Below are 13,461 nucleotides of genomic sequence, written 5' to 3' on the forward strand. Positions count from 1 at the left end.
ATACCTGGTAGAAGGGCACAACAGGTGAGAGGAATAGCAAGTACAAAGGCCGGAGTATGCCTGGTGTGTCCAAGGAAGAGCCAGGTGGCCAGAGCAGAGAACAAGGGTGTAAAAGGCAGAGGTGAGTTTAGACAGGTAGTAAGGAGTTGGATCACATGGGGCCTGAAGGCCAGGGAGAGGGGGCTGGACTTTACTCTGAGAGATGGGAAAACTTAATGGGCTTTTTCTCTGTAATTTTACTAGTTAGCAAAGGATTATGTTCAGATGATGTTTGTGCTTCATTAAGGGATGCTTATTAGGACCAGAACAGCTGCTCAGAGCTGTGCTGGGCCCCAAGAGCAGTGTGGCAGTCAGCTGAAAGGTCCACCTGAGTCACTAAACTGTCTGGAATTCCTCTGCTAGAAGGGCCTTTTTCTAAACACCCAGACTGATGATCAAGGTGACTTTCATTTTTTGCTTACCCGTAGGCCCTCTTTTCTTTCCCTTGACCTAGGGCTTGCATTTTCATGGCATCAACCATGCTAATGACAACTCTGATGAATGCTGGGAGCAGAGGTCAGCAACCAGGGTAGGGTAGACAGCAGCAACTTCTCTGCCCCGTGGAGAATTTGGATAAGGCACTGTGTTTGTCTAGGCTGGCTGCCCAGGTTGAGAGCGTGTGGTTTCGGCACACATCACAGCCACTAAGACTTGGAGACATACCACAGTCCACTATTTATTACTCTCCCATGTGGAATGCCCTGTGGGCTTATAAATATTCAAGCTGAGGCTTTTGCATAACTCATAAGCATGGCACCCTTATATGATGTCTCCCTGTTGTCATTCACATTTGGCCAGTAGCCTAAACAATTTCAGGTGGCCTAAACAATTTTGGGAACTTTAGCTGAGCTATCATAAAAGGAAGCACCTAAGAGAGCCAGGAAGAACTAGAGTGAATGTTCCTGGCTGTACTCATTATTTTAAGTCTGCCTACTTCCCCGAAGGATCTGAGACAACCAAATTAAGGTATTTTGTGAGCCTGGCACAGGGTAGCAGAGCTGCTATGTGACAACAAACTCCATGCTTTCTGTCTTCTGTCCCTATCATATTAAAATGCATTAATTTTGCTTACTGGGCTTGTTTAAGCCATGTAATACTAACAACATGTGTAATATTTAATTGGAGCCACGATTAAAATACGAACACACTGGTCTTTATAAGGCAGAGCAGTTCACGCTTCCTTGCAGTTCACACTTCCTTGCCCGGGGCCTGCATGCCAGAGAGCACCTCTGAATCTAAGTCCCAGTGTGGTAACTTAGGACCTGAGGGAGAAAGTACAAGGTTCCAGGTACCTTGCTTGGGAACAAGGTGGGGATTAATTAGGATTCTTCACAGGCTTTGGGAACATAAAAAAATTAGCTCAGTAATTTTTGGATCTCCCAGCTAAGTAAGATCTGTTCAGATGAGAATGGTTTAGTCTTTCAAGGGGACTAAATTGTAGTCTGGGTTCTCCCCTCTCCCCAAATCATTACACCTTTCAAAATATACCCTAAAAAATAAGCTGACCCACTTACTCATAACTGGGACACTTTAAACCAGCGGTTCTCAACCTGTGGGTCGCGACCCCTTTGGGGGTCGAACGACTCACAGGGGTCGCCTAAGACCATCGGAAAACACATATATAATTACATATTCTTTTTGTGATTAATCACTATGCTTTAATTATGTTCAATTTGTAACAATGAAATTGGGGGTCACCACAACATGAGGAACTGTATTAAAGGGTTGAGGCATTAGCAAGGTTGAGAACCACTGCTTTAAACTGTGCTATGTATAGAAGGGGTCTGCAAAAACTATATCCTGTTGTCAGGTACTAGTCTGTGTTCCAGTTCTGTTGTTACTGCTGTTATTGTTATGGGTGTAGAAAGTACTCTCTACATACTTCAATACTCACAACCACCTTAGGAATTAAACATTAGCCCATTTTACAGGTGAGGAATCATACTTAGGTTAAGATTTTCTAGGGTCAACCAGTTTATAAATGTCAGAGCTGAATTCAAACCTCTATCTTAATCCCAATTTTGAGCTCTTAACTAACTGACCATCTCAATTTAGTGCGTCTTTGCTGTGTTCATTATCTTGCTGATTTGTGTTCTAGCTCACACTAGACCAGTGGTCGGCCAACTGCAGCTCTTTGGCCCCTTGAGTGTGGCTCTTCCACAAAATACCGACTAACGCGCATGGGCCACGAAGTTTCAATCGCACTGTACATGCGCGCCCGCACGTGGTATTTTGTGGAAGAGCCACACTCAAGGGGCCAAAGAGCCGCATGTGGCTCTCGAGCCACCATTTGCCGACCACTGGACCAGAACATTGGGATTAATTTGGGAGGTAGTGAACTGCCATGGTTGGTGAGAAGATACTATCACAGGATGAAGACAGCTCTATGAAATTGTGACCTGTGGTTTTAAACACTGTCCCTCATCTTCCTTCACACCTAATATTACCACAGATTCAGTCATGTTCTTTCTGTGGGGAAGTTGCTTTAAGTAACTTGGAAGCTTTGGTATGATAAACCCAGAAAATTTTAGTAAAGGTAGGAAAAGAAAACTGAGCCAAGATTAGTTTATAAGGATAGAACTCCTTGGTATTTAAAAATCAGGTCTTTGTAACCTTATTAAATATTTTCAATTTGGCAGGCCATAGGGTCTGTAGCAATTGCTCACTCTGCTGTTCCAGCACAAAAGCAGCCCTAGGCAATCCATAAATGAATGGGCAGAGCTCTGTTCCAATAAAACTTTGTTTACAAAAACAAGGCCACAGTTACTTGGCCTAAGTTTGCTGATTTCTGCCTTAGACCAAGGGAAATTCTCACCTCAATAAGAGCCCTGTGAGAAGAAACAGTTCATTTGCTTTCCTGGAAGGGAAATGATTAGTGGGTGTACATTCAACCATGTACAGAAGAGGCTAGAAATATTTCTGATAAAGTGGTAATAGTTCTTGATCAGGCCAGATTAGTTGTATAAAACAGCCCCTAACACTTGCTATTGCAGAAAGGATGCCATAGCCCAAAGAAGGTAGATCAAGTAACAATGACAACAAATCTGTGGAGCCATGGGGTTGTCACCTCTTTTCTCTTCTGCCCTGCAGGCCTGTTCCTTATCCTCGGCTTGATACTCTACCCTGCTGGCTGGGGCTGCCAGAAGGCCGTTGCCTACTGTGGACACTATGCATCGGCCTACAAACCTGGAGACTGCTCCTTGGGCTGGGCCTTTTATACTGCCATCGGTGGGATGGTCCTCACCTTCATCTGTGCCATCTTCTCCGCACAAGCAGAAATTGCAACCTCCAGTGACAAAGTACAGGAAGAGATTGAAGAGGGGAAAAACCTCATCTGCCTCCTTTAATTTGGAAGAGACATTTATACCATTTTCTTCCTTGTTTATCCTTGTGAAACAGTTCACCTCTGTTTTCATCATCTGAGTCAAGTGAAGAACTAGCCTTTACCTACCAAATCCACATTCCACAGCCCTGAGCCTTAACAGGACCAATGAGAAGCAACATCCAGCCAAGCAAAGTGACTGCACATGAGGGCCGCAGTGCAAATTGTAAGAGATGGAACATGAAAACAGTACATAAACCCTGACATGTGTCAGACAGCATCACCCCCAAGGCGCAGTGAAGGAGAATGATCTCAACCATGAAAGCAGCATTTCTCTGGTAACCAGAAGAGACTGTTAGCCAGATCTGCTGGCTATTCAGAGGTGTGGGGTTTTTGTTTCCTCCTGGTTCTTTCAAGTGTCTCAGTTGAAGACTACACACTTACTCGGAGTGGGATGTGTGCTAAAAGGCATCATAGCAAGACACGATCTCTTTCTTAGCTCACCAATGGGATCAAGCAGGGACTGTGGAATTCTGTTGTGGAACTTATTGGAAGCTAAATTCCAGGGTCAGGTGAATCAATTGAACTGTCACTCCAAGATTAAAGCAAAATATAAGGGCCTATAAGATTATGAGAATTAAAAAATCCTGCTAGTGGAGACAAATGCATTCCACTTCCCAGCAGCCAAGCTAGTGCCAGTACTGGCCCAGCCTCCTCTTCCACCAGAGATCACATGTTTTTCTCCTAGGCTTGGGATTGCACTGACTGCCAAAGGAAACCTCAGTTTCCTCATTCCAGGACAGAGGTCTCCAAACCAGATGTGGCTCATTCAGATATTCACTGGGAGAAACTGCCAGAACCTCAGCACTTATGGGGAGACCTTTTCCCACTGTTTGGTAACCATGCTGTAGTCAGCTATATTTTCAACCCCAACAGCAGCAAAATGCCATTCTGTGCATTAACCCTTTGCGGTCCAATTTTATTTTTGGAATTCAAACAGTCTGGTCCAAATTAATTGACGGGATTGAATGTTGAATCGGTTTGCAGTGTCGATCTCAGCCTCGACGTTGGACCTGCTCCTAGCGCCTGGTCTGTCGAGTCAGCCTCCATGTTGAACCGAAAAGGGTTAAAAAAAGAGCTAATCATGGGACTTAAGTTTTTTTAGTTACTGGTTGATCCTGAAAGCAGACTAAAATAACATTAAATTGTTGCAAATGCTGAGCTGCATCAAAGGCTTCATTCCCAGGAAAACAGAGTAGAAATTTAATGCAAAATAAGAGAGCTAGACCAAACTTATAGCACCTGCCTGTACCTGTTTACAAAAAGAATCAACTACCACTATTAAAAAAGTTTTGGGTGCTTTTAATCTAGTTTCTATAAATTAATAATATCATTGATTCAGGAAAATTGTATTAGCCATCACCTCATATTTACTTTGAAATGATCAAAGTGGCCAGAAAGAACCTAGTCTGATATTATCCTAAGATCAGAATTGAAGAATGATACAGAAACACTCTATAACAACTTAAGCAAGTGGGATGGACCTGCCAGATTTCTGGAAGGATTAGGTCTCTTTTGGTTTATGAATCTGCTCACTTGAGGGCTTGCTTCATTTTGAAAATTTAACAAATAATTACATACATTGTTTGGGCAAGGTATTATGTACTAAGTGCCACCAGACATAGAACCCTGATTCAGATTTTATAACCATGCCTAGTGCAGAAAAACTAATTCCTTTATGTGTCGATGGGATGGAACAACTAAAGTCTCATTCTATTCTGGTTTTTGGCCTATACCAGAAACCATCTTTTCTTATAGATTAAGAGTTAAGGGCAGGAGAAGAAAGGGTGTGGAACCAGGCCTTAATGAGCTCATCACTCTTAGTCCAAAGTTCAGAATAAGCAAAATGTAAATCTTATGACTTTCCTTAACAAGAGAAGGGGTAAATCCATAGCCTCATAACAGCCTAGGGAAGGGTTCAGGAAACATTAATCTATCTCTGACACCACACAGAAATAGGTTATGGCAGCCACTGGATTTGGCTCCTGTACCTGATGGAGTGTTTATATGCTCTAACCAAGTCCCGATGCCAGCAAGCCCTGGCAATAATTTTCATTTAAAAAAAGAAATTCGCTTCATCAGGCAAATAATTTTGATAAAAACACCAATTTTTCTTAAATGTATCATCAGAAGATTCACTCTACTTTTTTTTGGTATAAGATAAAGAACCCGTTTTCTAACACAAATTTTACATTCTCACTCTCCTTACAGACAAGTTGTCATAGCCCAGAGGATCCTTTGAGCAAGTCCCTCATCCCTACTGCCCAGCTGCTCCTTGGTTAAGGTGGCAGTGTATCCCTAGATCACCTTGATAATAAAAGTCACTTGACAGTGTCTACTTCATTATTCTCAATGCTACAGAAGACAAAAAGCACATGCACACACAAAACCCCAAACCACTGAAACTACTCAAACACTGACCTAGTAAGCGGTAATGTTGGGCCTTTTAAACCTTCAGTTCACTAGCCAAGCTTTGGTTGGAAGGAATGGAACATCCAAAATCATGCAAATCTAGACCAAAACTGCATAGCTGATTTAAAAAAAAAAAAAACACACACACTAAATATGAGGAATATGTTGAAATAAATGTGTACAAAATAATTAGACTGATTGACCCACACCTATTTTTCTAATTTCTATCCCCTAATGACCTCAGTCTAAAAATCTAATATACCTGCACCATTACAACTACCAGAAAAGTCCTATTTATTTTTGCCTGCATTTGTGCTTAAAGTTTGTGATGGCTGGGCTTCTCAATGGACTCCAAAAAGGCAGAAATACTTGTTTTGGACTCTGTGGATTCTTTAAACCTGTGTGCTAATTCAACAATGTTACATTAATTGTGTAAGGGTTTTTGTATAGTTTTCAAACATCTGTGGTGTAATGATCTTTGTTAAAACACGTATTCTGTAAAGTGCCATAGTCTTTTTTTATGTGTAGCATATTTAAAATATATATATATTATACATACACAAGTCTGTGTGAAAGATGTGCAATAACAAAGGTGTATGTATGTTTTGTTTTTTGGAAACTGGACAGGCGTCAGAACAGGGCTTGTTTCTGTTTTGGCAAAGGAGAGTTAAACAGTTTTGCCTTTATGGCCTAGTATTTAACCCATAATGATTTTAATGCTACACAAACCTATGTGAAGAAAAGACTGGTATGAAATCATTTTTTCTGGGTCTAAATTAAAATAATCACTAGATTTATGTGAACGTTAAGCTGGCAAGCAGGCCCAGTTAATGCTAGTCTTTCATGTGAAATGTGAAGCTGCCCTTTTGCCTTTTCTGTTAGTGTGATAACTAGTAGCTGGTACATAATCACTAAGGAGCTATTTCTTAACATGCTTTGATAGACCATGTTAATGCTAGACCACTATTTAAGGGCTGATCTCACACCTTCTTAGCCATAAGAGTCTGGCCTAGAACAGACTTCTCTGTGCAATAACACGTGGCCACTGGAAATCCCTGGCCTGCATTTGTATTTGGGCAGCAATGACTCCCAAGGGCCAAAAGCGTTACAGGCACGACTGGGATTTCTTCTGAGACTGTGGTGAAACTCCTTCCAAGTCTGGGGGGAGTCATTAGGTGCTTTGGAGGAACTCAGCACCACTTGATAATTCAACAGCCACTTGAGCCAAATATGAAATTGTATTTACCGCTGATGGACTCGATTTGAGCCTTCAAATTTGTGGTTATTCTATTATATTGTAAACTAATACATTGTTTGTCTAGCATTGATTAGGTTCCTGTGCATATGTATTTTCACAACATGTTGCTCCCTTCCTTTCCCCAGATCTGAATTAAACCAGATTTTGCAAACTCATTTTGATTCTTTTAAGTCTATTTCTTTCAATTATGATGTATATAATTTGATCAGGAAAAAAGATATTCAGGTATTTCAACTATTCCATTCATTAGTAACAGATATATATACCTACCTTAGGTTAGCTTTAACTTCAAAATAGGTACTGTATATATTTATTCCTCAGAGAAGCATCAATGTCATTAAGAGGGGGAAAAACCCTCTCAAATACTATACAAATGTCTTAATTTTAAAGTAAAACTAAGAATTATGAAAATGCTCCAAAGCACTCAAGGCTTTACAAAAAAAAATATGTATAATAATGACAAAGAAAAAGGTCTACTGAAGGTCACACTCTCCTATTCCAACAAAAACACCAAAATTAAAAGCCAAACATGGAGCAGTTCCATATCCACATTTCCTGAAAGTAACCTGCCCATAAAGAGCCTCATCCAGAAGCTGAATTCTCAAAGATGACACCAACAACCCTTTTCATAAACTCTTACTCAACTCTATATCTCATGAAGCACTCACTTGATAGAATAAACAAAAATGGTTATTCTCCTGATCTAAGGCCTGTGACACCTGAAACTACATTTATGCTTTGGTTTCCAAACATACCTGACAACTTCCAGGTTTCTAATAGAAACCAAAATTAAAAGCTGACCAAATTATCCAAATCACTAAAGAAAAATTTTTTCAAATTGTAATCTAAATTACCTGTGCAAAATTGGAAATTTCAAGTTACTTTTTCAGCTGTTATTACATCATTCTGAAGAGTTAATCCACAAAAGAAAGGACTCTGACTTTAAATTTCAGCAGAGGCTGGGGACCCTCGCATGTGCTTCCCGCTCATCCTTAGTTTTTACTTAGCAATTTTGCTGCTGGATGAACTTGCCATGACTGCCCTTCCGGAACATATTCAACTTACTCCTAGTTCTCCTTAAAGTCTTTGCTTTACATAAAGCCACCTAAGCACAGTCTTGACTATGCCTGACATTTCCTTTAAGTGGGTCATTTCAATAGTTTCCAATAATTCAGTACCTTTTTCAACTCAAACACTAAAGAATAAGATCATCAAAGAAAACTTTTGCCTACTCTTTAAATCAGCAAGAACCAATAATTGTCTTTATTTCATAACCCCTATCAGCTGCTTAGTCATAGTCATGTGTTTGGGACCATCCTACTGCTGTCCCTACCACTATCTTCTTCCTTGCAGCTTCCTCCTCACCCTGAAGAGTTCTGCAAGATAAATCTTTAAGACATGAACTGTTCACTCTGCTTAGGGACACAGGATATAGATAAAAACATAAATAAATAAGAGGAAGTAGCAAAACCACATAGGAAAAGAAAAATCAATCAAAAATTAGATGTTAACAGCTCTTTGGCTTTTTGTAGTCAAATAGCCTCAAAAGTCTAACACCTGAAGGCAAGCAATCCACCAACTGCCTGTTTGGGGAAAACCACTATAATGTATTCTCAAGAGAATAAAGCCTGAATTAAGGCAAGTGTCAGCAAAGATAATGAGATTCATTAGGTAAATGTTAGGAGGAAAGAATGGATAGTCAGGTGACTGACTAGAAGGGGTAAAGGGAGAAAAGGAAAGAGTCCAACATGTCTCCCAGGTATTTCGTTTGGGCACAGGAAGGAAAGTGATGCCACCACCAAGATCAGGAATCCAAGAGAAACAGAGACAGGGAAGGTGGGAAGGTCCAGCTTAGGCTGCCAATGGAGAAGTCCCGTGTGCAGCTAGGAACATACTTTGGAGAGAAGACCACGTTGGAGATAAGAGAATTGGGAGCCATCAATACACATGGGCAGACAGCAAGAGTTTTTAATTATTGTGCACATTCTATGTGCAAGTACTGTGCTAAGCACTTCATATAATTCATTTATCCATCAAAACCCGATGAATAGAAACTATTATCCTCATTTTATAGATAAATTAACTGTCACTAAGTAACTTAACTGAAATTAAGTAATTTGTCCCAGGTAAAAAAAAGCCAGTAAGTGGCAAAGTCAAGGCTCAAATACAGGTTTGACACCAAAGTCTACATTCTCAAACAGCTGTCATTTCCTTCTACCTGGAATATTTAGGATGAAAAGCAGGCCCATACAAAACCCTTAGGATGCCAACATCTCTGTGTAGTAAACTGCTAAAATAATTTCCAATTATAATTCAAAAAAGGCCACACCAAAGGATGACAACTGATGAAAACACTGCTCTTTCTTCCCGTTTCAGAGAAAAACCTAGTCATTTTTCATACTTCTGAAGATGGACCATGTGTCTCAATTTACTCAATCCTCAAAACAGTCACTAAAAATCCATTGGGTATATGACAGTAGTAAAACAAATGACAGTTTGACAAGTTTTTGTTATTTTCTTATAATCTCTTATCCAGGATAAGCAGCTGTTATAATTACATAAAAGGCATATTTTCTTCAGAGTTAAACTAATAATTAGGGATTTGTCTTCAATTAAAGTTTCTCCAAACACACATACAGAAGCAAAAGACATTTTAGTCAGTTAATACTGCTGAAGAGCAGGCAGCAGGTACTCACATGTTATGGAGGTAGGCTTTGGTCTGGAGATATCAGAAATATATGCTGTAATTTTTTCTTGGTTGATTTTTTCCCCTAGGATCCACTGTCCCTAAAAGATGGATATGAATTACTGGAAATGTGGAAGGATGGAAAAGAAACAGGGTCTTGGAGAGAGGTGGCACCACATGGCGGCAGCAGCCTCACACTTGGCAGGAGTCAGGGGACATGGTTCTAGCTGCCTCTCCCAGAAGAGACAGGCATTCTGTTCTCTCACTGGGTGATCAGAATAATTTCCTACTCTATAAAAATTGGGTCAATAATAGAAATCACATCATAGGTTTGGTGTGAGGAGTAAATACCATAAGTAAAGCATTTAGTATAGTCTCTGGTATACAGTATGCCCACAATGAGTAAAAGTTATTAGAAGTAAATTAAGAAAATCTTCTGTCTGTCCAGACAGAATATCATTTAGAATTGATCTCAAAAATTAAGAGTTCTAAAAAAATTGTGAAGATTAACATCACCTGGTGTTAAAACCAATCTAATTTTACTTAGAGAGGCTCAATGGCTGGCTGCCTAAGGCCGCCTTTTCTTTTTCCAGCTTGTACTAATCATCTTTAGCTTCGAGCTTCAGGAAGTAGAAGATTTCACTGTGGATGTAGGCTACCTGGTCACTCCTAGTTATCAAAACCAAGAAAAAACAAACAGGTAGTATTGCACGAGTCCATCTATGGGAAACCAGAATGCTCAGAAAATAAACCACCTGATTATCTGTCAAAACCTACAAAAGGGAAGACTTTTTGAAAAGGGACATCCAATATTGGTAGAGTGTGGATAAAGAGGTCCTTTCGTACACTGCTGATGGAGATATAAATTGATACAATTTTCTGGAGAGCAATTTGGCAATGCACATCAAAGGTCTCAAAAAAGTGAACCTATGCTTTGACCCAGCAATCTGTCCTAAGAAAAAAAGCCTGGGTCCCCAGATTTAGCTACAATATATTCCTTGATAAATTATTTATAATAAAAAAACAGAACCTGAAGGAATAACAGTACTTCAAAAATAGTTTATGATACATGTATATAAAGGTAGCTAGCCGCACAGCTATTAAATGTTATAGAAATGCATTCAGCAATCCTATCCTCTATAATAAAAGCCCAACGACCCAAAGGCGGAACGACCAGAACGACCGGTTGACTAATAGCTATGACGCGCACTGTCCACCAGGAGGAAGACACTTAATGCAGGAGCTGCCCCCCGGTGGTCTGTGCACTACCACAGTGGGAGCACCGCTCAGCTGACCAGAATGAGCAGCTTCTCCCGTTGCAAACCCCGGGCCAACAGGCAGAAACTCGGGTTGCAATCATCGCCTCCTCACCCCTGCCACTTCCTCCAGACACCTGCAGGCTGCGCAGCACCACTGCTGGGCTTGCAGAGATGACCTGGGAGGCTGGAAGGCAGGTTCGTGGCCGCTGTGGGACTGAGGCCTACCCCACCACCTCTCAGTGCTACTGTCCTTGGACCCAGCCCCGACCGGGTCCCCTGGAGAGGTGAGTGCTCCGGCTCCATGGAAGATGCCGGACCAGGGAGCAGCCGCTCAGAGGGTGGGTCCACAGCCACTTGGCTGACAAGGATGAGCGGCGCTCCCACAGCGGCTGATCCCCACAGGCCACGCCCCCACCAGTGCATGAATCCGTGCACCGGGACTCTAGTGTGAAATAAAGTTCAACATATTATTTACATCATAATTGCAAAAAGATTACAAACCTTTGTGTTTGTTAAAATTCTCCAGTTCAAAGTAACAGGAAACCAACTCAAAGTAGCTCAGGGAGAAAACAGAATAAAAATATTACTGGGATTAATGGGACGAAATATGGGTGAGCAGTCAGGCCCCATACAGGAAATGCAAAGCTATCAAGGTTTTTTCCTATGTCCTTCCATCCCACTTGTCCTTGATGTCTGCTTCATTCTTCAGCTTGATGATGACTCCTTCCTCATGGAAGAATATGGTACAGCTAAAACCATCTTGCCACTAAAACAGTATAGTTCTGGACACATCTACCCAGGAAAAAAATGTAATGAGCCAAGCATGGGTCCACCATGGCTAGATGACATCCAGTACCAATGTAGTGTTCAGGGGCCCCAAAGAAATGGGCATGTGAGAGCTCGATAAGCAACCCTAAAAGGATCTATGACAATATAGAGGGAAATCTTATTTTTTGATTTTAGGGAAAAAGTTGTCTTCTGAGAAAATAAATAGAAAGACATAAACCAAATATTAATAGTAGTTACTTATGGGTATAAAATTATGAGCAGTTTTACCTTCTTTTGCTTACCAATATTTCCTATAATTTAGACTGAAGTGTATTAATTTTATGAATTCAAAAAGTTAAACATTGCTATATCCCTTCACTCCATAAACTATGTATGCATAGAAAAAAAATGGGAAAAATCCAATAAAATATTGGCAGTGCTATTACTAAATGAAAAATTATTTTTCTCATTTATCATTTTCCATATTTCTCAATTGTTCAACATATATTACTTTCATACTAGAAAAAAATGAGTTTGAGAAATGTGTATGCCCAGTGTGCTCAGTTTTCATGGAGGTGACTATAACATTGTAGGAATCACCCTGACCACCAGATAAAACACAGTGATTTGGGGCAATTTTTTTCCTAGCCCCAAAACACCAGAAGAATCGTACAAATTGCCAATAGTAACAACTACCACAACCATGATTTATCTTGAGAATCACTGACCCACAAAATATTTTTAAAGTTATGGAGAATTGTGGGATTATATCTAAATGTTAAAAAAATAAAATTTGCATACTATTATTTTATAAATTAGGACTGTTTAAATGAAAAGAAGATAATACATAACGTATGTGAAATATTACTAGGTAGAAGAGACTTAACTATTTTCTGTCCCCATTAGAGAAAAGATAAAATGGGTTTTAGTGGCAAGATGGTTTTAGTTACATCAGCCATGCCAAGCCCAGAAAGATATGAGCCAAACAACAAATCAAGATTTAGATAAACATAAAATTTAACACTCACTGCATTGCTACATGGTGGCTCCCACGTCCCTTGCCATTTGAAAACATTAACAGTGCCAATGAAAATTCTACAGTTTGTAAGTTTTGTCCTACCAAAATCACAAGGTTAAATGGTAAATATGGAACCCTCAGGAATGGTAGGAACACAAGAGAAAAGTCTTTCCCTATTTTCCTAGAATCTTTCAATGAAAGATACTGTACCTACTAGTATCTAGGACAGAACAGTGGCAATGCCTGGCTTAGTAAATTTTGATAGATTTCTTCCTTGCTCTCTATATACTGTGATAAAGCCATAAAATAGGTTTAAAAATACCAATCAATAACCTAATCTCTAATGGAAATACTTCACTTTCCATAATATTTAACCATCGAGATACAACTTTTTAGTTTAATAAACAAGCACTTAAAACAACTCTGTTTTAAAACATATTATTCTAAATAAATTTATAGTATGGTACTTCAAAATTTATCAAATAAGGTATTTTTTAAAAATATATTTTATTGATTTTTTACAGAGAGGAAGAGAGAGGGATAGAGAGCTAAAAACATCGATCAGCTGCCTCCTGTACACCTCCTACTGGGGATGTGCCCACAACCAAGGTACATGCCCTTGACCAGAATCGAACCTGG

The 13,461-nt window shown here is 39.9% G+C and overlaps 1 protein-coding gene and 1 long non-coding RNA gene across 4 annotated transcripts in view; one reads left to right on the forward strand and one right to left on the reverse strand.

Moving 5' to 3' along the window:
• LHFPL2 (LHFPL tetraspan subfamily member 2) overlaps positions 1-7,246 on the forward strand; it is a 132,454-nt gene extending 125,208 nt beyond the window's left edge. For all 3 annotated transcript variants that reach the window (XM_014451416.2, XM_023750467.1, XM_014451420.2), the window contains one exon: positions 3,130-7,246. In XM_014451416.2, coding sequence (XP_014306902.1) covers positions 3,130-3,386 — 257 coding nt within the window. In that variant the 3' untranslated portion in view covers positions 3,387-7,246. The remainder of the gene's footprint in view (positions 1-3,129) is intronic.
• LOC106696207 overlaps positions 1-13,179 on the reverse strand; it is a 25,779-nt gene extending 12,600 nt beyond the window's left edge. The window contains exons 1-2 of the long non-coding RNA XR_002828189.1: positions 11,538-13,179; positions 9,788-9,878 (exon numbers count right to left, since the gene is read on the reverse strand). This is a non-coding gene — a long non-coding RNA (uncharacterized LOC106696207). The remainder of the gene's footprint in view (positions 1-9,787; positions 9,879-11,537) is intronic.
• Between the last annotated feature and the right edge of the window lie 282 nt (positions 13,180-13,461).

Source organism: Myotis lucifugus, unplaced genomic scaffold (assembly GCF_000147115.1).
Source record: "Myotis lucifugus unplaced genomic scaffold, Myoluc2.0 scaffold_0, whole genome shotgun sequence".
Classification (NCBI taxonomy): domain Eukaryota; kingdom Metazoa; phylum Chordata; class Mammalia; order Chiroptera; family Vespertilionidae; genus Myotis; species Myotis lucifugus.